Source organism: Phaethon aethereus (genome assembly GCF_964289735.1).
Source record: "Phaethon aethereus genome assembly, chromosome: 23".
NCBI classification, from domain to species: domain Eukaryota; kingdom Metazoa; phylum Chordata; class Aves; order Phaethontiformes; family Phaethontidae; genus Phaethon; species Phaethon aethereus.
Window position 1 is genome coordinate 2,956,508 of NC_138599.1, and position 26,964 is coordinate 2,983,471.

Sequence of the window (26,964 nt, forward strand, 5' to 3'; positions counted from 1 at the left end):
CATTGGGATAAAGCTGGGAGGAGTAAGAGGGGATAAATTCATGGAGGGATGCGGCAAGAGTGGAGGGGAGTGTCTGTGTGAGAGCAAAATGGCACGGTTGGAAGGAGAAAAGTTAATGGCAAAGAGGGAAAAGGAGAGAGAAATAAATGAGGAGGGAGCTGTAGGAGGCTGGGTTGAGCGAGGAATGAATGAACAGGGATACTCAGAAAGAGAGAGACTCCTTCCAGGGGGTCTGACACGGAGATACAGCTTAGGTAGCCTCACATCTCTGAGCAGACGTCCCCTCTGCAATTAGCTGGGGAGCAAGAGCAATCACTGCCAAATCCCTTGGAGCTGTGCTGAGCTCTGGCTCGCCCTGACAGAGTGAGTTTAGCTTCTGCCCTCAGCTCAAGCCCCCCTGCTCGAGAGGAAGGATGGCGTCCCTGGGCATGCCAGAGCTGAGGGTGACACCGGGGTAGGAGCAGAGCGGTGGCAGCAATGAAGGCCAGATCCTGACAGCCCCTTCTGTGGCAGGGGCAGGCAGCAGGGCGTTGGGAGCCACGTGCCCTGCTGGTGACCTGTGTCCAGTGCTTTGTGCAGCAGGAGACGCTGCGTGTTGTCCCCAGGATTGGAGAGGAGGGCGCGGATATGTCCATCAGCCTGTGCCAGGCTCATTCTCTTTGCATGCCTGTTGGCACGCTGCAGCAAAGCTCAGGCGTTTGGTGGTCCTGCTGTGCAGGGGAGACCTAGGGCTCCATGCCCAGTGCTTGTAGCCCCTCTACATGTGGGCTCACAGGCCTGCAGGGCAAGGCAGACGCTGTGGCAATGCCACCACCTAACACAGCGTCAGCCTGCAGCGGGCCGGCAGAGATGGCCAAAGCCTCTGCTCCAAGGCTGCGTTGCAGCCTCTCCGTGCCTCTGGGATGCCAGCAGCCCCTCCGTGGCTGGTGGGCACCCCTCCGGGCAGGCTGGCTCCCTGTGCCAGCCACGGGGAGGGCAGCGGAGGAGCCCCCGGCACCGCACGGCCGGCAGCGAGGAGAGGCTGCGGGAGGCTCATGGTCTTGGCTCAGCGTGTGAGCCTGACTAGTCTGAGCACCTGCGATGGGTGTGCTTGTGTGTGGTGTCTCTCGGGGACGCATCCCCCGCAGGCTTCTATCCACCCATCTGCTTTGCTTGTGGGAGACTCTTTCTTCATGAGAAGATTCCCATAATCGATACTGTGCCCTCTGTCAAAGCCAGTGGCATCACTCCCAGGCGGATTTGTCCAGGATCTGTGCAGAGCTGGGTGCATGCTGAACTTCCATTCTCCCAAATCATCCCACCCGCCGTCTGTCAGAGGGGCCTAAGCTTTAAGCAGTCTTTTCGCAGGGAGGGAGACCAGCCTGGGCCCAACCATTTTCACGTGCCAGAGCCCAGTGCTGGTGGGAGCGTGTTTCTTCACCCTCGTGCAGAGGCAGTTCAGCTTGTTCAGCCCTGGGGTCCCCGAAGAGCAAGGCCTTGCAGTGAGCTGCTTGCAGAGGTACGCTCTGTCTCCTCCCCGGCCGCGCAGAGAAGACGCAGCGTGCAAGGTGAAGGTGGGCTGCTCGGGCTCCGCGCGCCCTCCTCCCTGCCGAGAGGGTTTCCCTGCAGCAGCGCGTTCCCTGGCACGTACCTCTGCCTCCTCCCCAGGCTTTTGGATATTTCACCTTCCTGCAGCCTCCAGAGGGGCTTGGGCACCTAAAGCGCAGAAAATTCAGTAGGCTCCAGTAATTGCCTCAGCGAAGCTGAGTTCCCCCCCCCTCCACGGGCTTTCTTTTTTCCTTTTAAAGTCATCAGGCTGGTTTACCCTAGTGCCCATGTCTGAACAACTGCTAGGAATAAGGGCTTGGGAAAGCTTTATTTGCTGACACCATTTGTTTCAGCAAAAATACAGATGCAGATATATCCCCAGAGAAGAGTCTGCACTGGTGTAGTTTCTTTGGGCTGGGTGAACAAACCAGACTACCCCTACTCCAGGTATGTTTGCTAGCTGAGGTATAGCAGCACATTTTTAATATGGCCCAGGCCGCAGTGGCGGCTCCTAATAGGTCTGTGGTTAGGAGTTAGGCAGTCCTAAGTTGCATGATTTTTCCCAGAGATATTTTTTACTAGCCTGCTCACTCTCTGTATATTGCCAACCTGGCAAAGCTGTATGGAAGGAGCCTGCGTTTAGTTGGACTCACAGTCTGTCTTGTCTTGAGATATTTTTTCACATGGAGAGGGGGTCAAAGCCAAATGCATCACTCTGTCCTGGTTTACAGTGGAAGACTCTTGGGTGTCAATAAAAAGGTGTTGCCTTTATCTTGGCTACACTTATGTCATATTAGAAAGTAATTCCACTGCATGTCTGCTCCTTGTTCTGAAGGACCGCTCAGAGGATGACTAGTGCTGCGCTGCTCTCCATAGGTACACAGAAACTGGCCAGCCCCAAACCACTCAGATCAGCAGGCTTTGATCAAAAGGGTTTTCTTTTTCTTCCTGTTCCCCCCGCAAGATATTTAAACTGTAATAGCTTGCGTACATTTATAATGGGAATTCAAAACGTTGTGAAAATAAAATTCTTCTGCTGTACATATGAGAGAATCACAGGGTATCTTGTTATCGCCTGACTCCAGGAGGAGGGAATTTAACTGATGGATAGCATGTGTTATGTAATCAAGGTGCAGCTGCAATTCCTCCGTTCCTCCCCGCCCACCCCAGGTTATAAATGGCAGAGAGGTTGAGGGATCATTCTTGGGAGCAGGAGAGAGCTTCTCATGGTTTGCTTTTTCATCCTCCCTTCTTCAGCTCTGCCTGAATTGCTCTGCCTCTTGCTCTGTGCCCATAAGGGGCTCCTTGGTCTTGGGGATTAGATAATTTTCTTTTGCTAACATGCATTCATTCATTATTTGTGTGCTCACAGTGAAACTTGCATTACTTTTTGCAAACTCGCAGACTTTCTCACTAATGCAAGCACCAAACTTCTGCATGGTTTAAGATTTTTCTCACTCTGTTTTATGAGAACTTGGCTTTTTTTTTAAGATACTTTTTGGCAGCAAGCAAAACTTTGTGCTTTGTAGATTGCCTAAGTTAGGGTCCCTTGGCAGTATTACAAGACAAGAAGATGTTTATGGCTGATGATAATTACTCTTCCTGCAGTAGAAATGCTTAGAAGCCCCACTAAATGTTCATGTCTTAATTGCAGAGGGTTTATTTGAAGGGGAAAAAAAAAAACCCAGCCCCACAAATCTTTCCTCTCTGTTCCCCACCCCATCCCCCCCTTATACAATTTAAAGAAAGGAAGCTTCTGAAGTATATGAATGTTTCTGCACTCTGTCTCTGGTATAAAATCTTGTAATTATTTTTCTTCCTGTATTCATTTGCTGAAGAAAAAGCTTCAAACTTTAACCTAAACAAAGCTATTCCATTTTGGCCAAAAAGCAGGTAATTTGCCATTTGCACACTGGAAGTTTGAATGGGGTAAAAGAAAACCTAAACAAACAAAAAGGCCTGCCTGCTTTGGTGTGATTAATAGAGGGAAATACATATAAAAACCTATAGGCTTCTCATCCTTTTGGCTGTTTGGAAATAATACAAGGCACATATAGGAAAGAGGAAAAGGTTTGCATGATGCCTTTAAGAAGGCTTCCACCTGCCTTTTCTACCCCAGCAAAGCCACAGCAAACACTTGCGCAGTTTCCACACTGTTGTTAATTCCCCGATGCAAATCGGATGACTTCGGTGGCCGGGATTGGCTGCAGGAAGCACATGCAAATCAGTTGGTTCTTCATAAAAAATTATTACTATCTTTTTTCCCAACTAGCCTGCAAAGAGTTAAAATTCCCATGCAAAGGGTAGAAGAGCTGAGGGGGTGTCCATCTGAATTTGAATAGATATTCTTCCTTCTTTCACTCGGTGTGTACTTTGCCTCTTTTAAGGAGGAGATGAGCAATCCAGTGTAAAGTTGACTGTTCCCACCTTTTCTTTCAGCTGTGCCCGAAGGCGAACGTGGCCCTGGGTGTGGTGGCAGCCATCACTTCAAGGGTAAATGACAAATTTCTTGGCATTGATAAGGATGAAGGGAAACGTGCGGGAGCTCTTCCTGCTCCTGGTTGGGGACGGTGCTTTGGAGCAAGGCAGCTGCTTCGTGGTTTGCGAGGGGCATGAGCACATGCCTGTGGGAGAGAGCAGGGCAAACGGGGATCAGATGTATTGCGAGAAGCCGGGTGAGTTTGCAAGGGAGGAGAGAGACTTCACTTTCCTCTCTGAGAGCATCTCGCTCTGCGCCTGCCTTTCCGAGGCCGGCCCTCCCCGCGTGTGCTCGGCACAGCACCGAGCACTGGCCGAGCCATCTCGAGGGACGGGGAAGGGACGTGGGAGGGGTCCCCTGCCTCTACAGGTGTGGTGGGGGACGGTGTCAAACTGAGAGCCACTCCAGCTGGTTTGGGAAGCCTGCACAGAGCTCGGGGGAGAGGCCACTGAGGCTTGGGGGCTCCCAGCGGTTAAACAACCCCTCATCCTCTGTGCGGGGGAGGAACGATGCGAAAGGTGAGAACGCAGCATCAAATTGGGGAGGGAGGAAAGGAATGAGGGGGATGCAAAGAGCAACAGGAGGGAAAGTGCATCCTCGGAGCTGATGAATATTCTAGTGACTGTATGTTGAGGAATCAGAAATTTGAAAGTCTGATGGTTTATTATAATTACACATTCATTTGTGCTGTTTAGTGGAAGCCACATGTGCCTGTTGCCTGTGACTGTGACCTGTTATTAAAATCAGTTGTGCCTCCTTTTCCAGAGATCAAGATGAGCGGTGATGCGGCAGATTCCACAGATACTCGGCACGAACCCGACCAGGTGGAGCCAGGTAAGGAGGGTCTGGGACATGGGGGGCAGGCAAGGGAGCCCGAGGAAGGAGGGGAAAGAAAAGACAAGGAGGGTATGGCAGCTGGAAGTTTCTGTCCATGCTTTGCTTGACTTCTGTTGCTGCCACATTGTGCTCTTCCAACCAGCTTGGGAAGTTGATCAAGAATGCGCTCTGGGCTAGGATTGCATTCGTATCTTGATCAGCATGCAAGATCCTTCTGTAACAGCAGTGAATCAGTGTGTGTATCAGTAATGTCCGCTGCGGTTTTAGCATGGAAGTACGCTCACGTCCTGCCAGAGGAATAATGCCATTGAAATAGTCTTGATCCGCTCAGTTTAGCACAAACAGCTCTTCGTTTTACATGGGGTTCTTGTCAGGAACGTTTCCTTACACAAAGTGCCCCGGGGACTAAGCCTTTTTTGGCCACATATATGTAGAAAAATGGGAAGGACTTTGGGAATAACCAAATCCAGCTAGGTAGTTCCAGCAAAAATTTACCGCTCTTCATCTTGAAGCACAATTGGGTTTCTCATCTCCACTACTCCCACCTCACAGCTGCTCAGACTCTCGCTGCTCCATGGCTAGGAGTCCCAGTTTTCCTTGAATATGGAAGGCTGAAGAACAGGGTGATCCTTTGAAGATGATAGCGCTGGTGTTAGCACTGATTTCTGCCAGGTTACCTACCAACTTCTGCACACTGCCACAAGGTGTGATATAAACTAGCAGACTAAAATTTTACATGGAATGATTTTTACTGTTTCTCTTTCACTGTTGTCATTTGAGAGGATTTAGAAAAAAAAAATTAGATCTTGGCAAAACCAGAACAACCTAGGCATGTTTGAGTGGGGCTAAAACTACTCCCTTATTTATACTGTACGTTGAAGACTAGAAATCCTCTGTGCTCTTAGCTATTGAACTGGGTTATTTGACATAATCTAATGTAGAGATAAAATCTTCTGTTCACATCAGTGAACTCTGATTGACTTTGGTCAGGTCAGCTTCTGCTCAGGGCTTTCAGATGACCCCAGTTTGTTTTTTTGAGATAAATGTTTCCAAGCCGCCTAGCAACAAACATGTCCCCGACTTCCCAAGCTCTTTCAAAAACTGCTGGTAGATGTTATGGGCCTTAAATTTGGAACCGGTCTCCTGAAATGTTTCATGCATCTTGGCACACAGAGCTGATGGATAGCGTAGTTGAATGAAGATTACGGAAGGCTGTATTATTACAAGAGTGGGTATTTGGTTTTGGTACTGGCTGTTACTAAATGTAGTGGGAGAGTCTGGCTGCTGATGTTGTAGTCAATAGTGTTAAATAGGTGAGAAGCTGGCACCACAGTTGATTGGATAAAATATGTTTTCCGCTTAAGCTTCCCAGACAGCCATTAGAGCTATCTGTAGCACCTCTTTCTAGTGGTAATTGAGAAAAGAAAGCAGAGAAGTGAAGTCAATTTGTTTTAAAATAGCAAAAATGTTTGCAGCAGCATTAGGTCTGCTCTAGGAGCCTTCAAATCAAGCAGGGAAATCAGAACGAGTAAATCTCCTTCATTTGCAAAAGAGTGACACTTCCCTGCGGACTGATACAAGGAACCTGTTTAAATTATTCTTTTTTTCTAATGCAGTCCCCGTGCCTGGTTGATCCATTCCGGATCTTCAGAGCTCCCCACACCAGACTTAGCTGTGATGAGAGATACTGCAGAGAGTTCGGAGCTTCTTGTGGGACTCCAGCAAACAGCCACAACCCCTCTTGGGGGGTGACCGGGCCCCCGGGCAGGGTGGCCAGGGCAGGGTCGCGCACCAGCGCTCAGCTGTGGATGTTGTGCTGCAGCTGGTGTGACCCGGCGTGTCAGCCCCGCTGGCAGTTCACGACCAGCCAAGCCCACAGAGGGGCTGCTTCGATGCTTTACCTAAAGTCTCTACACATCTCTGTTGGCTTCCCCCCCCCCCCCGCCCCTTTCCGACCATTCTGTTTATAAACAACCAAGCTCTTTGTACTGAACTTCCCTGGAAGTTTTTATTTTCCCTTATACACACTGTTAGAGGAATATTTACTGCAACACCTAATAGTTTAGCGTTTTGTTTACTAGCTTCATGTGGGAAAATCTGTTTTCCAATGATTCATTAATTGAAGACCCATTCTCTGATGAATTGGACCAATCCACACAGGTCCCCAGGAACCTTGTTACCCCCAAAAGAGAGGGCAGTTGCAAAACTAACAATATTATATCTTATAAAGAATGGAAATCCTTCTAGGTGCATATTTACTAAAGCCTTTCATCACCAAAAGATGCAGACTGGCTCCAAGAAGAATTAAAAAAAAAAAAACTGGAGGGAATTGGGTGCCAAAATGCTTTTGTAAACCAAGCCCTTGATCTAAAACTGATGCCTAAAGATCTGATGGGAAGTGTCAGTAGCAGAAGCATAATCTCATCCTTTTATATCTCTGCCAGTTCTAGGCTTAGAGGGGAAAAAAGGGTAATTTGGGGCATTGTTTTACTTTGAAAGTGTTTAAAATAATCATGGGGCCTTTTTTTTTTTTTTTTGAGAAAATTGTCAAAATTGTTCATCTCTCATAGAAGGTTAGGAGAGTTAAGCTGCTTTTTCTTTTTCACCCACACCAATTTAATGGAAAATTCTTCAAAGCTTTTTAGTAAGATGTTCTCCAAAAACCCATGTTTGATTCTACTCTTCCATGTCTACTGGTTGTAGTGAAATTTTGCCATTTTATAAAAAACTATGATAATACTTCTTAGAATTTTTTTTTTTTACCTACCTGCCCAGTCCTGTGAATCTTAAGCCTTCCTTTAGTTTAACTCTGCCTTTTTTATCACAGTACGTGTGTGAGGGGGAAGAGGGAAATAGGCAGGCGTTTCTCCCACGAGGGCTGTGGGTTGGACAGCCTTCCCCCATCGCCCAGGAGCTGTGTAGGTCAGCCCCAGCCCAAGCACCACATCACCTCTCCAGTTTGAGGGTCCTCTTTACCCTTTCCTGTGTGATGCCGGTGTAGTTTAACGCTTGGCGTGCGGCGGCTGTGGCTGGGCTCGCAGGCAGTCCCGCTGACTCCATGGGGGGTAATGACAAGCGTGAGTTTTACGCTTTGGCTGTAAGCTCTTTTCATCTTTTTAAAGATGATGAAAGCCATGCCAGCAAGTTCTGGGTTGATTTTTTTTTTTTTATGGGAACTGTGGGGGCTTGGCACTGCAGAGTGTCGCCCCTGGTCTTCAAGCCGAGAGGCAGAGATCTCCCCCTTCTTGTGGTTTATCTAAGCCCTCTGTATCTGATGCAACAAAATGCTGAGGTGGGACTTGCCTCTGTCTGTCTGTTTGTTTGTGTCAGACACTTGTTCCCCGTTTATCTGCTTGATCAAAACAGGTTACACCAAGCAAAGCTACTTCCCTTTGATTTCATCTGTTGAGGCTATGGGGGGGAAGCCAAAGCTTTAACAAGGGCGATAGGGAAGCTCTTCAAACACAACCATCGGTAACTGAATAGCTGCAGGCGCTCCGAACATCTTCCCTCCCCACCCTGCAACACGGGGAACTGGCCAGCCTGCCAGGAGCCCAGGGCGGGGTGCGCGATGGGCATCCCAGCACACGGGGAGAGGAGCTGGGGTGTGTACGTGTGGGTGCAATGTAGGACAGCCCTACAGCACTATCGCTGCCTCGGGAGCAGCTGGTATCGCTCCCTTGGGATGGTGGTGGTTGGCTGACCCGGCAGCTTCGCCCAGCTGTGTCAGGTCTGGGATCTGGAAGAGCAGCAGCCAGGTAGAGGAGGGCACACAGAGCCAGAAAGCTGGGCTCTTGGCCTGCTTCTGACTCTGGTGACAATGGCAGCAGGCTTATCTAACCCTCACAGCTTGAGTAAACTATCTGGCTGCATTAGGAAGCAATAAAGCAGGTACCTTCTCTCTGAGGGCAAGAAAGACCTCCAAGAAAATGGAAATGGTAGGGAGCTATGATGCATCTGCTCCTGTCGTTTTGCAATGTGTCCCCTTCGAGGGGACACTCCTTTGAATGCCATTCTTCTCCCCCTGCGTCCTCAAGTTCAGCCAGCTTGTGCCCGTGGAAGGATGCCAGCATGAGACACCGTCCCCTGCTGCTGCAAGCCACCTAAGGTCCCCTGGCAGTGGAGGAGAGAAAGCAAGGTCAGCCCTGAAACTGGACACCAAAATTTCCCACGCAAGCCAAAGATCCTCCCAGTACCCCGGCTTCTATGTCAGTGCATTTTGCATTTAATCCGTATCAGGGCAGATGACAGAGACCTTGTCTCAGTCTGCCTCTCTGCCGCATGCTCCCTGTGCAAACTTAATTAGCTTCCTCAGCTCCAAAGTGAGGGTCCTGATCTCTTCTCCCACCTTTTTGCCAGGGTGTAAGCTCTTTGATGCCGGTGCTGCTCTCCTCAGGGATGGGTACAGCTCTCGGCAGAACGGAGCCCTGATCTCTGCTGGGCTCTGTCTGGGAAGGCGGCCGTTTGTCGTATTGCAACTGTAGGTGTCTGGGTAGGGTCTCTCTTAAACGTGGTGTCTCATGCTGGAATAGGGCTTGGAGGCTCTGACCTCTGCATCAGCTTCTAACTCCGGCGAAAGGAAAGGCGCACAAGCAAGGGATGTCACTGAGTGGCGCAATGGCTTTTGCGGGATGAGCTGGTGGGCACTCCTTGTTGCGCTCAGCGGGCAAGCTAAGGGATGCACAGTCTGAGCTTTGCTCTTTTGCCTTTTGTTCTTACCTCTTCAGATCAGGCTGGAAACAGATTGCCAGGCCAAAGTCTTTTGAGGAAACCTGGCCTTCCCCGGCCCCACGCTGAGCCTAGTCCTTGGCTACGCCTTTGCTCTCCAAGACTAGCTCTCCCTGGTGAAACTTTCCTCAAAGCCTCCAGGATTTCTCTTGTCTCTTCCCCCTGCAGCCATGTACGGCCCCAGGACAAGTCCCGAATAAATGAAAGCGGCAGCAGTCGGGCTGGAAACAGCTGGTTGCTATGGCAATTGGGCCTGCTCGGGATTTGCATAAGGCTGATGATTTTCATAGCACAGCCACATTTAAGGCAAGCAGGAGAAATTTCCATATTCCCAGCTCCGAGTCAGTTGGGGCGTGGGGGAGGCCAGAAGGGGGATATTTGAAATTCAAATGAAGGTGATTAGGGTTTGAGGTTGGGTTATTTTATTTTTTTTTTCTTAAACATCCCATTATGGAAGAGGATAAAAAAGGATGGGGAGGGGAAAAGGGAACAAAAGGCTGGTTTGACTTGAATTAGAGGGGCAAAGGAAGAGTTGGTCTGATCTGCCTCTTGCCTCTGGTATAAGAGAGGAGACTTGCCCTCTCCCAGCACCTGCAGGTGAAATGTTTTCCGTGGGAACAACTGCTGCCCTCGGGTTTCCTTCTGGAAACTGCCCGAGTCTCCCACACTTGCTGTCCTGCTTTCTGCCCCCGCTCCCTGCCCCACACGAAGGGTATATTGCACTCAGAGCTGCAGTGGCACTAGAAGATGGGATTTCTTTGAGGCATTGCTGACAAAGGAGAGGTGTTTTCATAACCCAGGGAAACACTGGAGTCTTCAGTGAAAGCTTCCCCTGGAATCTGTAGCCATCTGACTGAGTCAGCACAGATTCACTTTCCTTGCTAACCAGCCTGAACTTTCCCATGGAGATGCTCCAGTGCCCCAGTTTGTTTGTGTCTTTAGAGCAAACGGTTAACATGAAAACTGCAGCCCTATCTGGCTGCTGCAAAAACTCCCCATCCTGTTCACATTTTCCCTTGCTCATTTTCAAAAGCACTTCTTCAGGTAAGCCTTGGGAACAGCTAGCATCCCAGCAGGGCACGTGAGGACCCAGGGAACTGACTGCTGTCTGCTCAGCTTCAGTTTCTGCTCCCCAGTGCCACTGGACACAGCTGGAGGGAATCAGAGGTAGCCACTAAAATGGAGAGAAGGTGGTTTAAGTGAGCTCCTACCACCCAGGGCTTTTCCTGCTAGCTCTGGAGATGTCACTGGTCTGACTGCTGGGAACAGTAGTGTGAGGGCTATGACTTGGAATTTGCTTGAGTCTCTAAAGTGAATTGAAATCCCGAGGAATGTATTTGAGGGAGGTTTAGATTGGATATGAGAGAAAATCTTTTTACTGAAAGAGTGGTCAAACATTGGAACAGGCTGCTCAGGGAGGTGGTGGAGTCACCATCACTGGAAGTGTTCAAAAGACATGTAGACGTGACGCTTTGGGACATGGTTTAGTGGGCACAGCGATGTTGGGTTGATGGTTGGACTTGATGGTCTTAAAGGTCTTTTCCAACCTTAATCATTCTATGAATATCTTTTTTTTTTTTTAATAGAACCACATCCTTCTCAGTGCAGGTGAGAATTTTGCTTCATTTACACTATGTGGGTCAAGTATTGTTTATAGTTATAACAATTATTGTCATTCTTTTCTTTACCCACTCTTGGGTAATCTTTTAACTTCACGTGTTGTTTGAGGTGAGAGATTTGATTCTTGTCTCAGTTAATGCGAACAAGTTCATTTCTCAGCTTCTAGAAAATGTACATTGAAAAATATTCTGCATCTGGCCTGCTTTGTCAATCTCTAATGGCATTGTGCTTTGTCAACTGGAGTGACAAAATCTTCAGGATAGGTGAGATTAATCTTAATTTTAGATACTCAATACTTTGAGGCTGAAGTCTGACCTACTCACCCCAGGCTCCTTGTACAGTCAATGATGAAAATAGGTATCTCCAGAAGGTGATTCATCTCTCTGCTGTCTATCTCGGGGGCGAGATGAATTGCCCTCTGGAAGCGCCTGCTTCCTCTCCGTGGCTGTAAAGGGAGCCTAGAGCAATTGGCTCAGAATTAGACACCTAAAAGTTAGACATCTAAGCCCAGGCAGCTGAATCCCCTGCCTGATGTCTGCCTGGCACTGTTCCTCCATCGCCGTTCAGCTGTTCTGAATTTCCCTCCCAAATGCATGCGGCAGAAAACTGATTCCCTGTGGGAATTCCCCAACACCTGTTAAAGATTGAAATCACCTCTTAATTCCCTGTCCCTTCTGTGCAGCTGAGATCAAACTGTGAGGTGAATTAGGTGTGTAGCTGGCTGGGAAGGGGGATAAGGTTAGCCTTCTGGTTGCAGCCCTGTTTTTGTCATTGGGCGAAAAGCCATGGGAGTCTGTCGGTCCCCATAGGTGACATCTGCATGTTGCTGCATGTGTTTGCCTTGCGAAGATGAAGGCACACTGCAATCTTGATTTTACTTTTCTCCCATTACGGCACTTTTATCCTCAAGTGCCGGACTGGCTCGGCGACTTCTAGTGGGAATCACGTCGGTTCTGATAGAGAGCTTGTCTTTGGTTTTCAGAGCAAACAGCGCGTTCCGGGTGGGGGGAAGCGTCCGGAACTGTTCTGCTGCTCCCATCCCCAGAGAAACCTCCCCAGGCAAACTCGCACCAGATCTGATGCCAGTGCTATGCAAAACAGCTGCCAGGTGAACCAAGGAGAGCAGTACAGTCCTTGTCTGCCGTGCTGCGGGGAACTAGCTGAGCTTATCGCTGCCTTTTTCCCCCTGTCCAGAACACCCATAAAGAGGGGAATGAAGGCTTGTTTGATGGGGAAGCTCCTGGTAGCCGTAGTGCAAAGGGCTCAAAGCAATCTTTCTCCATTTAAATCCCAGGGCTTCCCCAGTTTGGTGCAATTTAAGGAGGGGAGGACTGCGTCTAGCAGACACTGGAGACTTTGGATCCCATTGTGTCTGGCTGGTGTAGCAAGAGGCAAGTTGTTGGCTGGTGCAAAGCTCCATTAAAATCAGCGGAGTTCTGGCAGTTTACAGCAGCTGAGAATCTGCTGCCACTTACACTTTTCTTTCTTTTTATCTCCTGGAGCTAGAAAAGATTAAATCTTAAGTGCAGATCCTTGTTGTTTGAACAGCCCGTTCCTTTAAGGAGAGAAATGACTACTTCAACCTGAGTCCTGATGTTGACAGAAATTGGGAGGAAACTGAGTCCTTTTTAGAAATATTTGTAGGAAAGTTACTGATGTAACTGAAAGAGGAAAGTTGTTATCCCTATCACACCCAAACCTTGGCTTGCAGCTGGAATAATTTGAATTTCACTCAAACACAAGCTTTTACTGAAATAGAAAAAGATGAGATTTGTTTGCAAATAAATCTGTGCACAAACACTCACTAGTTCTGCTGAAATGTTGAAGAGATTTGTGTATCCAGCTCCCATTTACATAACCACTGGGAGTAGAAATCACCTCGCCCAGTTTTAAATATCTCACTATTGGACATCTAAGTCTGAACTAGTTGCCCCTGGGTCCCTTTGTAGTCAATAAAGAGAAATAGTCATCTCCAGAGGGCCATTCATCTCAACTTAAGATAGGCGTCTAAGATAGGTCAGATGAATGGCCTCTGGAGGTGCCTATTTCTCCTTGCTGTCTACCAAGACAGCCTGGGGCAGTTATCTCAGACTTAGACGCCCAAGCTACGACTGAGTTTATGTCAATCTCCATGCATATTTTTGCAGTATGCTCCACTGTCACAAAATACCTGGCTGAGGTGCTCCTGAACACCCCGTTGAACTGCGGTGGGATGTGCAAGAGAACAGAGGGTAGGACTTGGAGGAAACCATGTCTGGCCTGTGTAGGAGAGGAAGGGAAAAAGAAAGATAGAGGTCTGTCATCTGCATGTGCTTGTGCAGGGAGGAGAAAATGCGAGATTGGTAAGCTTGGGGTAGGAGGAAAGAATGTGCTGGAGAACTTTGGCCTGGTGGTAGCAATGTGGAGTGACTGTTCCAACTGTGCATCTCAAGTTCCAAGTTTTGGGATGTATGATGGTGACTCAGAGCCATCATCACTGGGACCTAGGGATTTCCCTCAAGGTCTTTGAATCTTAGCTCATCAACATGCTGCATTTGAACATGAGTGAAACTCTTGTATCCAAGAAACCAGAAGATTACCTTTTCCTTCCTGTTCTATTTTAGCAACTGGGAGCTTTATTTCCTCCTCCTCTCCTCCTTGCCTTTCTTCCCTTTAGCTACTGCCTTTAGATTGCATCAACCCCCCGTGGGTTTCAAAGGTAGAAACTGCAGGCCTTGAAGATCCTCACACAGTCCTGCTCAGGTGTGTGGATGCTGATTGTGATCATCTATTAACACTATCAGCATTCCCATCGTTATATGTGCAGTTGTTGGCTCTTGGGGCATAGAGCTGGAACGCAATGAATGAACAAATTCCTCGGGCGGGAGCAGCTGGAGAGAGGTGGTCAGGGAGCAGATGGTTACAGCACAGGAGCACGGAAGCGTGTGGCAAGTTGGAGGTTGTAGCAGAGTAGGGAATTACATGAAAGAAGATAAAGACCCGAGACTGGGAAGAGAAAAAGCTTTGAGAAGCAGGCCAGGAGGAAGACAGGGCAGGAGGACAGGCTCTAGCACAGCAGAAATGCAGACAGGCTAGGGGAGAAGGTGCACGGCTGGATCTGGGTTGAGTTGCAGATGGTGAGAAGAGAGAGGAGATTTCAGAGCGGGGGGGGGGCCACAACTTGTTCCGCTGTGAAATACTGCTCTGGTATTGTTTGGTAGCGGAGACCAAGGCTCAGCCTAACAAGAGCAACAAAGACAGCCCCGTTTCCACAGTCTATGCTGTTAACATGTTGCAGATTAAATCTCCAGAGCTGTTTCTAGATAGCAGAGAACAGAGTGCCATGAAATTGTTATCATTGACTCTCAAATATTTTGCCATCTATGAATAATTGTACCAAGCACGCTCCCCCTGAGGATCTCAAAGAACTGTGCTGATTCACCTGGGAATATTATGTGTATGGTGCAAGCTGAAAAACTGCATGCTAGATTAGGGTAGAAGCTTGTTCAGTTGAAAAAAGCAAGTCAGTGGGAGAGCTGGACTTAAGAGAGGCTGTGCAGGCAGGAGCTCAACTGCTTTCCAAATTTGTGCAAGAGAGACATGAACTACTGAGAAACACGATGTGTTGAAGCTTGATCAGATCACAGGGCATAGGCTATGCTTTATGGGGAATGTGATACTGGAAAAAACAGGAGGTGGCGGCCCTGGGGGGCTTGTGCCAGTGGGATGTCAACAATTCAAGACTGTATCACAAACTCAGTTGGACTGGAAGAGAATGACTTAGGGAATGGATTGCAAAGGGAAAGGAAGGGGTTTCTTGGGGTTGCCTTTGCAACTAAAGAGGTTTCGTGGAATCCCTTAAAGCATTCATATCTGTGGAGCGTACAACTTCTCTCCTGTGATGTTCTTGATGAATTTGGCAGGTGTGATGGGGGGGGAATGTTTATCATCAAAGGGGAATGAGTGAGGGCCTGTGTGGTACCTTCAGGCTGAAACCTGTCTGATTTTCCCCCTGTGCCTGCCAATCTCTTTTGGAATCAAGGAGACGCCTCTTGAGCACAACCCCACGGCACCCTCTGTTCCTTTAGATATCCCATAATTACTCAGTGCCACATGGGTTCCTGAAGATCCCTGGTGAACAGCCTCGGCCACCTGTTTGCTAGCCTCTCCCACAGTTAATTCTTTATCTACAGTGCCTTGGTCCTGGATTTCCCTGGAGATTTGTAACGTCCTCCAGCTCACCTCTGCTGGAATCTCCCTTGCAGTCAGTGAGCTTTCCCCCACCCTTGCTGTATCTCCCGGGCAGAAGCACTTCTGTTATACTTCAACAAAGGCTGATACCACCAAATCATGCAAAAGCTGCCTTCGTATTTCCATTGCTGCATTCGCATTGACTCCACCTTCCTCCTCCTCTCCTTGCTTTTACAAACAGAGCTGGGCTAGCAGCGTCTCTGGTTCTGTGTGTTCTAAGTTCTGGAAAGTTTACATCGATGCTGACTCTAATTAATACTGAGATATGTTTCTGTTTGTTTCGTTGTAGGCAATGAACAGAATGGGCTGGACTTTAACAGGCAGGTAAGACGCTCCCTGGGTTACCAGGTATTCTCCTGCTTTCTTGAATTACTGTTTTTTAAGTGCTCATCTTGCCGAGTACCAGGCAGCTACTGCTAAGAGATAAAAACTGTTAGGTCAGAAGCTGCCATTAAACAGACCACATAAGTTCTCCCAATTCCCCTTGTGGGATAGAATGACAGATTAAACTTCTGGTTTCCAGGCCTTCCTATTTCACAGAAGTTCAGTTAATTATAGAGTTGCTTTAAATCACCATTTGCTTGAGGCTTTTTCTGGCTTTTTAATTTTTTCTATTGTCATTTAGAAACAAAAGGCACCTCAGTTACACTGGCAAATGTGCAAATCCCATCCCAAAGCCCCATGCACTTCTACTGCTTGTGACACTGGTGCTGAAAGCACTGCGGTATGCAAGTCTAAAAGCACAGGGCTGACTCACAGGAGTATCAGCAAGGACTGAAGATGAGGTGGTTTGAGGTCTTGGAGTGCATAGGTCAAGACCAGGCCTGCCTACAACACAGATTCCTCTTTGCAAGGCAGTGGGGAAAGGGACAGCAGATAAAAGCAAGTGTTTCTTGCAGGGCAAGCAAGCCCTAATTGCAAATGAACACGTGAGGGACCGTTGTCTTTACTGCGTTTGCTGTTATCCTCCGGCTTCATACAGCTAAAAGCAACCGCTGTCTCACTGAGTGCCTGGAGATTTTCATACGTGGCTCTAAGAAATCCTCCAATCTCACATCAGAATTGCAAGGGGAGGAAGGTTGCAGCCCTCCGGAGCGTATAGATCTTGGATTTGTGCAGACACATAAGAAAATGCTCTCTGAGTCCAGAGCTGAGGAATCCTGTGGCCATCAGTAGAGCTGGACTCAGACTTGTCAAGAAAGAGAGGAGGTCTAGAGAGCTAACCTGCTGATCTGCTGCAGGCCTCCAGGGGCTGGCCAGGGAACTGGCCGAGGAAAGCAAAGGGGTCTGTGACTCCACAGGCAGTCACGAGCACTTGAAGCAGACGTTGGCACTCTTACCAGTACAGCAGCCTACCTGCTTCCAGCCGCGCGTGCCCGAGCTCAAAGGTTGCCGTCCTTTGCAAAGGCTTCCTGCTAGCGACAGGTGGGTAGCTGAAGCTTCTCGCTGTGACTTTTCTGTCCTTCAAGCTTGCCTTGGTGGCTCTTGTCTGACAGGTGTCAGCAAGCTGCTGTTTGTTTGTTTGGTTTGGCTGCTCTGGTTTTGGGTGGGTCGTAACTTCCTATCAAAGGTGTCGTAACACGTTCAGCCATCTTCCAGGTTTTTGGAATACCCAGCTGAAAACAAAAAGTCTTGTGTCTGCAGCTCTGTGGATTGCAGAGCCCAAAGCACAGACTTTCTACATGCCAAGAGAAGAATTCAATCTGCTTATAGCTAGTGATAAAAGAAAATTCCCTCAAGATAGAAATAAGCTATGAAAGTACAGGATTGTTACATGTTGCAAACTTTTCCTATGGCAACGCCACAAAGATGTTAGAACTGGAAGCTGGGCTGAGGTTAATCAAGGAAACGTTATGGACTGGTGAAGCAGTGCTGATTTACACCCACTGATGATTCGACCCATTATCTTCAAGGTCCTCTGCACACCACTGAATGAGTGGATGCTGGTGAAGTTGTGGAGGCAGACAGCCTTGCAGTCAGTGGGATTTGGGCCAGAGCCTGCTTGATAGAAACGTCCTCCTCCCAAAAAGAGATTGTGGTTTTATGACAGTCTTTTGTAGCATTCAGTTCCCTTTTCTTGTTTTGCTCCTTCCACCAAAGAGGTACCACAAAATCCCTTTCATTTGTGCCAGCACATCTAAGTAACTTGACTGGGGACTTATCAAAGTTTAAAAAGTAAAAGCCTGTGAACAAGTTCATTTTAATATGTGTTGGGTTTTTTTTAACCTGGTCCGAGGCCCCAGAACATAGGTAGTGTCCGCAGCAGGCGTTTTTGCAGTGGTGTCAGGGATGGGGTTGTAACAGTCCATGTGAGTGGCCATAGGCGTGTGCACATGGCTCTCTGTCTCCCTCTCTTGGCTCTCTCAAGGCCATGTGTAGACTTGAGTCTTTATTATTATTTTAAATGAGAATGAGCCCAAATGCACACAGGTTATACACTCACGTTTCAGGTTGACCTCAGCTATTGGTGAATTCATCTTCAATTCAGCAAACAGATTTCAAATGACGAGAAAAAGGGAGAAGGGAGATATGGAAATATCAAAGTGTTTTCATGTAAAATCAGCTGCTGAGCTCTTTCATTAGGGGTGGAGGTTGGTGGGTTTTTTAATTTTGGTTTGGGGTTTGAGGTTGGTTTAGGGTGGCTTTTTTTTTTTTTTTGTTACCTTGCAATTCAAGTTTTCAAACTGAAGCCAGAGAAGTATGGCTTGAAACCCAACTCCAAACCGAATGCAAGAGCTGCTGAGCTCTCTTTGACTTTATTTGGAGTCCTGGGCGCTAATCACTTTGAAGATCATAAATCTCACATCATTTAAGCCTCTCCCCCAGCCTTTGTAGATGGCCTACATTTCAGGTCTGTTTCCCTCCCATGTTACGCTCCAGGCGGGAAGAGAAGGGTGGAGTGACCTGGTTAGACCCCTTACTTGCCTACCAATTCCCTGCTGTGGCTGCTCTCACCCTGAAAATGGGGAGGAGGGAAACTCTTGCGGAGTTTGAGGTTTTTTCGCAGTTTGTGGGTCAGCCCTAAGCTTTATGAGAAAGCTGCCTTCTGATCCCTCAACCTATTTGGCAAACATTTCTTCCCCCCATCCCTCTTCAAACTCTCCTCCCACCTGGATGCAACAGTAATTTGTATGTGAATGAGAGGGAAAAGGGTGTGTATAGAAAAAGAAGCATCTTCTGCCTTGCCTATCTGGTTTGGCTTTTTATTTAGTGAGTCTAATGCTGGTTGTTTCCTGTTTATATCAAGGAAAATGCAAAGGCACAGTAATAAACTTTCACCTTCAGTGCTGGCAACCTGGATAGGGACATCTGCTTCTTGATGGTTTGGGATCGTGTCCAGAGCATGTCAGGGACAGAACCGAGTAATTCTGCCAACGTGGCCTCAGAGCCTTGCCACGAAAGGCCATCAGGTGGGACCAGGAAAAGGTCTGACTGAAAGTGTTGAATTCAGAACTTTGCCTTGCTGTTAATGTGGTGATCCTCACCAGGTGATGTTGCTGCCGTCTCACCAGTCTTGTTTGGTTTATTCCCTGTTGGTATATGTAGTGCTCAGCCTTTAAGGAAATACTGCATCGTTTATTTTTGTAGCTGGCTCTGAAGAGAGCTGTTCTAGAGAGTGAGATAACTCACCCTTTGTCTGGAGTTAATCCCTGAGATAATATTGCCTTCTGGAATACACGCACGGAGCTAGGGCTGAGGGTTTTGGGAGACAACATGTGTGCATGGTGTGAGTGTTGTAGCCCAGTGCTGTGCATCGATCTGTAGCTGCAGGAGGAAAATACACAGATGATGAATCACTGATTTCTTTTCCATCAGGAAAGAGATGTGTAGGATCGTGTCATCTGTTGGTCCTTGCAGCAATGAAGTCTCTGAGTGCCAGGGAGGAACGAAGGCCGAGACCTCCTCTCCTCCCAGAGGAGGGAATGAGAGGTCCTCTCCAAGCTCCTTCATGCTCTCAAGCACTGAGCTGCATTCCAGTGCTAGGAGAGAATATATCTCTGTTGAAATAAAGCTGAAAAGCTGTGTGTTACCAGTGCAGGAAAGGCTTAGCAGGATCTGCATGTGCTCCATATCCAAATATGTCATGCAGTTTCATTCCAGCAGAAGGCTAACCCTTGCAGACAGGCTGTCATTTGTTTAATGATAATGACAGGTTTGATATTTGTATCAATGTAAAGGTGACCCTGCTGTGAGAATTTACAACATTTAAGACAGGCAAGCAGGCACCAGTGTGCTTGAGCAGCCCAGGGCTCAGCACAGCTTGAATTTTCCTGTTGCTTCTTTACTCCTGTTACTTTGTTTTCTTTGGTTTACACCAATCAGGGGATGTAATAAGCATATATCTCTTTCCACCAGGCTTCCTAGAAATAGGATCTTGGGATGGATTTACCTGGGAAAAGGAGGTATCTTGGAGATGTATTGCTGGGACAGGAGAGATCTTCAGAACACAAAGGGAAGCATCCAGAACAAAATAAGGAAATAAGATATGCAATTGAAGTTGTCTCGTATTTCATACACACATTGGCTCATCATTTACATTTGCACATCAGGTCATACACATTGCCGTTTTGACTGTTGCACGTGTCTGTAAGGGACACATTTCAAAATGCCTCTCTTCTAGTGGTCAGTCAGCATTAAATAATTGAGCTGCTTAAGATTCCTAGTCAATAAGAGCTGAGCAGACTTTTTCTGGCCAGTTGAGGGTGTCTGCTAGTGTATCACAAAAGCGCGGTGAGGGACAGGGCCCGTTGAAAAATTCTTCCCTTCCAAATCCAAGTGAGGGATCCTGTGTGTTACTGCCCTGCTCTCAGCAAGAGGTGCCAAAGGGGCTTCTGTCCCTCAGAACCTCCTTATCTAATGCACCTCCCTGCCCTGTTCATACCTGGCAGAGTCATTTTCCAAGAGAACTTTTAACTTTTTTGAGCTTTATGTGGGGTTTTCAACAGTTGTTTTAAGGTAATAGAGTAAGTTGTCTCACGTCTTCACAGCGTACGTCCTGTAGACACACGATAGGAGAAATTAAAGCAGGCAAACTGCATCTGAGATCTAAAATCACTGGTGGCTCTTTTTCAGTGCCATTAATAACACTCTGACCTTGTTTGGTACTTTCCACCCACACGTCTGAAGGTTCTGCTAATGAATTTAGCATCCTGGTGCCTCCAGAAGGTAGGGAGGTGTTTAACCCTGTCTCACAGATGAGGCAGACACAAACTGACTACCTGGCTTTTCCCAGAGATGCTGAGCACCGTGATTGCAGTTGAAATCAGTGGATGCTTTATAGGACAGTTGCCTGTGGACATTGAGACGTATTGTAATCCAGGGACCTAGTCCCTGGCAGAGCTGGGATATGGACTCCGATTCTCTGATTCATAGTCTTGTGCTCAACCACAGACAAGTTCTTCCTCCCCTCCATCCTTTTGAAGGTGGAAAGAAGGGCCTAACTTGCTAGGTAGTTTGTTATTAATATCTGGGATGCAAAACTCTCTGCAGATTTAATTTTGCTCAATCAGGGCTTCCCTCCCCCCAGGGATCTCTCTCATAGTTTTTCATTCCACTTTGTGTTCCCACCTCCCCCTAATCTCATGTGTTCCCTATATGTCATTTCTGTTCCTGCTTGGGTTTTCCCTGTGGGTAGTTCAGGTTTCAGTCTGCCCTCCAGATTTCCATCCCAGTCCTGTTTTGCCCTCCTCTCAAGGGGAGGTTCACATCCTTCTTCCTTCTCCCCTCTGGGGATCAATTCAGATTTCACTCTCTCTTCTCTGCATTGCCCCAGGATATCAGCCGAAGTCATGCATCTGCTTTTCATCTCCTGAACCTTCACTAACTGGAAATCAGCCCAGCTGTCCATATCTGCCTTGCCTGACACTGAATCTAAGCTGAACACTACCTTGGCCTTTCCCCTTTGAAGTTTCCTTGCTTGGTCCTAGGGATAGACTGATTGCATAAATTTGTATGTGTGCACTGGTTCTTCATTGAAATGCAGCCCTTTGGGAAAGCATCAGAGAAAGCCCTGGCTTGAGGGAAAGTCCTCTGTTTCTATATATGGCACTGTTTTGCTTAGGACAGATATGTAGAGGAACCTCTTCTTCCAGCTAGTTTTGTTCTGGCACCTTGCAGAGGCCCTCAGATGAGAGTGTTGGGAACGAACTCCAAAACAGGCTAGTGAATCCCTGGGGAAGCTTATGAGGGAAAGGGGGATGGAAGTAGAAGAAAGGATTTGGCCTTTTAATTTTTTTTTTTTCTCAAGAAAAAAAAAAGGTGGGCTGAAACCACTAAATTCCCTTTATGTTGGCCAATAACAGCTGACAACAACCCAGCATCGGTTCAGAGTTGGCTGGACTGTATCTGTTCCTTAAGATCCAGCTGCAGCCCTTTCACAAACTCGCGCTTTCCTGCTCCAGGCTTCTAAAGAGCAACCTATATTTATAAGGTATTTCCTATGCTTGTTGCCTTGGTCCACTGGCAATAGATCTTGTACAGCTGTCTTAGAGATGAGAGAGAGACAGACTGGCCTTCTCTTTGTGCAAATTTCCTGCTCCAACTGGGCTCCTATGATCCTTTCGGAAATATTTTCTAGGCTCGCAGGGGACAAGCCCTAGTTTCACAGACCTGTCTAAAGGGACATAGCAATTGTTTCCACAATAGAAACAAAGCTCAAGGCATGACTGTCACTGTCAAACCACTATTTAGGTTGCCCAGCACCTTTTTAAGCGGTGAGTTGCACGAACTACCGTGCATGGATATGACTCTTCTGCCTACTAGAGAATGTCTCATCGGTAATAAGGAGAGGACTCCAAATTCTTGAAGGCCTTTCATCTGGTGAGCTCCAAGAATTCAATCAAAAGCCTGCACCACCCAGCAAGGGTGGGGCCCTACACCCATTTTGCAGAAGGGCAAGTCATAGCATAAAAAGGTGAAGGTGATGGGGTTTCAAGCAAGGCCTCTAATTTTGGAAGTCTGACATCAGAGCGCACTTTCTCTCTTCCCAGAGGTGCTGATCTGCTAGCGCTCCATGTGAAATCAGTGGGCTGAACCGGGGCTGCTCAGCCTGTTAGGAGTCAGATGTTGGGTTGATGCTAGCAAGAAACCCTCTTGCCCTGCTTCTGCAACACAGAGAAGTTGCCCAGAGCCACTGAGTTGGGAGCAGAGAACTGGCTCTGAGCTCCCTCTTCCCCTCAATCACTACACTTCATTCCCTCCACCCAAAATGAAAAACTATGTGATACTCTCCAGCAAAGTTGATCTTTCTCACTCTCCCTTTCTTTTTTAATTATATTACTTATGTGTATTTAATGCAATCCCTCTAGCTGCTCTTCTTGTGTCCCAGTTCCCTGGGGCGCAGCAACTGGTGCCAAAACTGCAGCGAACCAATCAGAGAAATGTGTGGAGCTGGGATGGAGCCAGCCTCAGTCACGGGAGCCGCCTGATTCCAAGTTAATTCCTTTCAAATGCGGGATGTGGTAGAAAGTGCCTTGCTACTGAGGGCTACTTGCATCATGACTTGCTAGGTGGACACTGCTCTGCCCTCCTCGTGGGTGACTGATCCGGGGACATCGGTACTGTACAGCAGGGAGGCAGTGCCAGGTATTTAGATGGTTTGTGACTGGTTGGTAGACAGCAGGCAGAGAATACAGAACAGTCACAGTCTGCTCCCCCTAGATGAGAGATCCATGGGAAGGGGAAATTTTTCATGAGGGGAATTTGGAGAAGAGTTAGGTGTCTGGTTCTGTCCCCAGAAAAGCCCAATAAGGCAACTTTGCTGCTGACTTCAACAGGAACATGATTAGGCTCCAGGGAACCTGTGTGAGCATGCAAGAGGGCATGGGAGAAGCCATGAAGCCTGGTGTGTGTGAAATCCGATTGATAAGGAAAGGGGCAGGGATGTAGCCCAGGGTGGGAGCAGAGAAGATAAGCGCAAAGGTGTAGGCAGAGGTGGAGTTCTGGAGAGCTTCGGAAGTTGGGCAAGTGACATTGAGAGATGCAGGGAGCAGTGCTGCAATGCATGAGAAGGTTGGGGCAGAAGGGCAGGACCTCTGGGCTGAGGATGGCTAGAGAGAAGTGGGCAGGGAGAGTCCTGAAATGGAGACATGAGAGAAATTGTAGCCTTAATGGTGGTAAAATTGTTTTCCATGCTTTGTTTGGAGATTCTCACCATTCTGACCAAGAAAACGGCATCTTCCCCTCCCCTTTTTTAAAATACCTCCAATTTGGCATGTCCACAGGCCTTGGCAGAGAATGTACCACATGCTTGACTCCCAACGGTAAGAGAGAAGATGCTGTAAGTTGTTGCTTGTCAGTACCTTTTTGTCCGTTCTGTGCTCCCTGAACACAGATCACCTTCTGAAAGCACTAGCCAGCCTCTGCGCTCCCGAGGCTCTTGCAGAGGCCGCGGTCTCTGATGTGGAGAGCAGCCCTTTGTCAGGACGCGCTCACCTGAGCAGGCGCCGGTACGAGTGTGGCCGCTCAGGGCAGGTGCTCTTCCCACCTCTGGGTTTGGTTCTCCGCTCCCTTGCCCAGCGCCTGCTTTTGAAGCCTGCTGTGCTACACGTCATCATTTTGAGGTTTATCATTCAGCATGGAGGGGTGACTCCTTTCTTCTTCCTGTTCTCTGTTTAAAAGCAAAAGCACTGGGGAAATGCAGTAGCAGAAAGCCCGTGAACGCACAGCTGAGTGTGGTTCTGTTTGTTTTCTTTTGTGAAGCATGTAGCTCAGTTACTCTTAAAGTTTTGATTTCCCACCCCCACTTTTACTACAGCTAAGGCACAACCATTAGCATCCTGAGCTGCAGCTCAGAGGATAAAGCGTATCAGATCAGGCCTCAATTAATAAACTCAAAGGCCTCATATAGCTGTGATGCAGGTGTGTTGAGGTTAGGGATTACATTTTAATTTTTCAATGTGCTGTCATTACTGGGTTTTAGGATATAGTCTGTTAGGCATTCAGCATGGGATTAACTCCCCTTTTGTCACGCTGACAGCTTCTAAAAAATACCACCCTTCGGTGCAAAAGGATATCAGATGTTACAGACTGAATATCGTTGCATTGACATAAGGGTTTTCTGCTTTCTTCCTGGGTGTCTGTTAAGCTTTGCTGTACGTGCAGGATAGTACATGTGGAAACAGTAATTGCAAGCCCATTATTATTATTGCTATAATTTATTATTAGTGTGTTTTTTATTTTATGGTGCCCACGTGTGCGTGTAATTCACAGAGAAGTCGCTTACGCCATTGGAAGGTGGGAAGGCTTAGTTAACTGCAATAACCTTGGATCTAGTTTTGATATCTGTTTCTGTCATAAATCTTCCTCCGTTGACTTCAGGCAAATCACTTTGGGGCAGCTTCAGAGAGCCCTGTGGTACCGAATAACGCTTTGGGAGTGACTGGAAGAACCGTGCTGTTCGTTTTTCAGAGAGGGGCAATTGGTTCAGACCTTCTTAGGTGTGTGTGCACCTGACCCTCTTCTATCCAGTGAAGTAGCCTTACCACTCCGCAGTGGAGGGAGGGATATGAGTAAGTCAAACTCTCCAACAGTTGTGAGTTGCTGAGTATGAGATAAGCCAGATACGACGGCAGATAAATATCTGTTTCAAAGAGGTTACCTTCTAAATAGAAACTACACAACAAATAAGATTGTCTTCTATCTTACAATAGCGACCGCAGCTCCTGCCTGATAACTGGTACCGTAGAAGGCTGACATGGCTTTAACGGCCTCACTCTGGCAGGGAATGGAGATCTCCTATCTAGATTTCGGGAAAGCATCTGAGGCTCTGGGTGCTGAATCAGTCGGTGGGTCCCACCTTTGCGAAGAGGATGACAGAGCGGTGCTCACGTTACATCAGAAGTGCTTGTCAAGAGGAGGTGGCTTGGGGCTGCGTACAGGCTGCCTGCTTTGGTGTCTAATAGATGAGGAAGACCAATTCAGGTTACCAGTGAGCAGTGACCCTAAGCTGGACTTGTACAAGGAGGGCTGCAGCCAGATGCCAAAACAATGGCATCTGACCGTTGGTCCATTGAATCAAACGTGGGTTGGTCGGTCTGTCTGTCTCTCGGAAGGGTATGGCCTTCCACGGGGTGAAATCAGAGCTGCTAAGGTGAATCTTTCCAACTTCCTCATGTAAGGCTGGCTTTGCAATATGTCTGCAGGATGTTTTCATGAGCCGAATGTTTGCCAAAAGTTCACAGATCAGTTACAAAACAGATGTACTTTTTTTTTTTCTTCCCCTTCTTCCTACTGGTAAGGAAGAGTTTGTGCGGTAATTGCAGGCAGGTTGGGAGATGTTTTCTTCATAATTCTCCTTCTTATGAAATGTTTATGAAACACCTTCCACAAATCGGTTACGCAAGCAAGCTGAAGAGCTTTGATCATTTTCCATCGCCCTCAATATGTTTCTTAGTTTGTTTTGCTTTTTGTTTTTGTTTTTAGGCCAGGGACAGGTAAGAAACAATCCATCCTTGGCCAGGCCCAGCAGATGTGCTAGCCAACTAAGGAAAGGACTCTCTTTCCATCCAGTCACCCTCCCTGTGTTTTTCACTCTGATTGCTTGGGGGCAGCTGACCCTATTTTAAGGCTGTGAAAACATCCACTTGAGATTTGCAAGTGTGATTCCTTTCCTATCCCATCCCGGAGAAGCCCTGGGTAGCTCTGCGTACCGGTGCCGCCACCTGCCGTTACCTCCTCCGGAGGAGCCCGAAGCTGCTCCCAGCCCTGCCTGGAGCCTCCCCTCCAGCCCAAGGGGAAGAAGGTGCCTGTAGATCCGCAGCTGGCAGCCCAGGCTCCGCGCCTTGCCTCAGCTGCGGGGGAGCAGAATGTGTTTGCAGTGCAATGCTTGGTCCTGCCATTTCACAAGTTCGTTTTTCCTTCGGTGGTGTTATTTCCCCGAGTCCAACTCAGTGGGAAGAAACTTCGGTTTGCTCTCAGGGACTTCTTGTTCCCCACTCCCTGTCCGTCCCGCTCATCGTGTAAAACCGAGGTCCTGAGGAACCATAGGGATCCGATCCTGGTTTTATCTAAATCGCTGTTGCACACTTGCAATATTTTAGCAGGGTTCTCATCAAATACCTAAGTGAGGTGATTCTGTGATAATCTCAACCTTTTTTTGTTCCTTAAAGAAAATTTTTCTCATATTTGTAGAAAATGCCTGCAAATACAAGTCAGATGCACTGGGAAAGGAGGAGGCAACTCCTCTTCTTGTTTTATTAATTTAAAATTTACATTATTTTAAGGGAGTCTCATGATATTGAGTGGCCTCGCCCACAATGTGTGTGGTTTTTTGGGGTTTTTGGTTTTGGTTTTTTTAATGTACAGTTGGTAATACTGCCGGTTTAGCCAGGGAAAAAATGAAGGTGCAGGATTTGCATAAACCATCCCAAAAGTTTTGGATATACCCCGAACTCTTGCTAATGAACAATTAGCCATCTGCAGGCCTGTTGGGGAGAGGAAGAGGAGGGAGAGGTAAATTTGAGCCTAAACCCAATGAAAAAAAGGTGCAGGGGAGAAGGATTTGTCAAGAACACCCAGGTTCCCGCCCACTGCGCAGGAGGGAG

At 47.7% G+C, this 26,964-nt stretch overlaps 1 protein-coding gene across 1 annotated transcript in view; it reads left to right on the forward strand.

The window, feature by feature from the left end:
• Positions 1–26,964, forward strand: part of POU2F3 (POU class 2 homeobox 3) — a gene marked incomplete at its 3' end in the record, with an annotated part of 41,732 nt that overhangs the window by 608 nt on the left and 14,160 nt on the right. Inside the window, exons 2-4 of the mRNA XM_082010069.1 lie at positions 3,967–4,020; positions 4,772–4,840; positions 15,711–15,745. Of these exons, the coding sequence (XP_081866195.1) occupies positions 3,967–4,020; positions 4,772–4,840; positions 15,711–15,745 (158 nt within the window). The remainder of the gene's footprint in view (positions 1–3,966; positions 4,021–4,771; positions 4,841–15,710; positions 15,746–26,964) is intronic.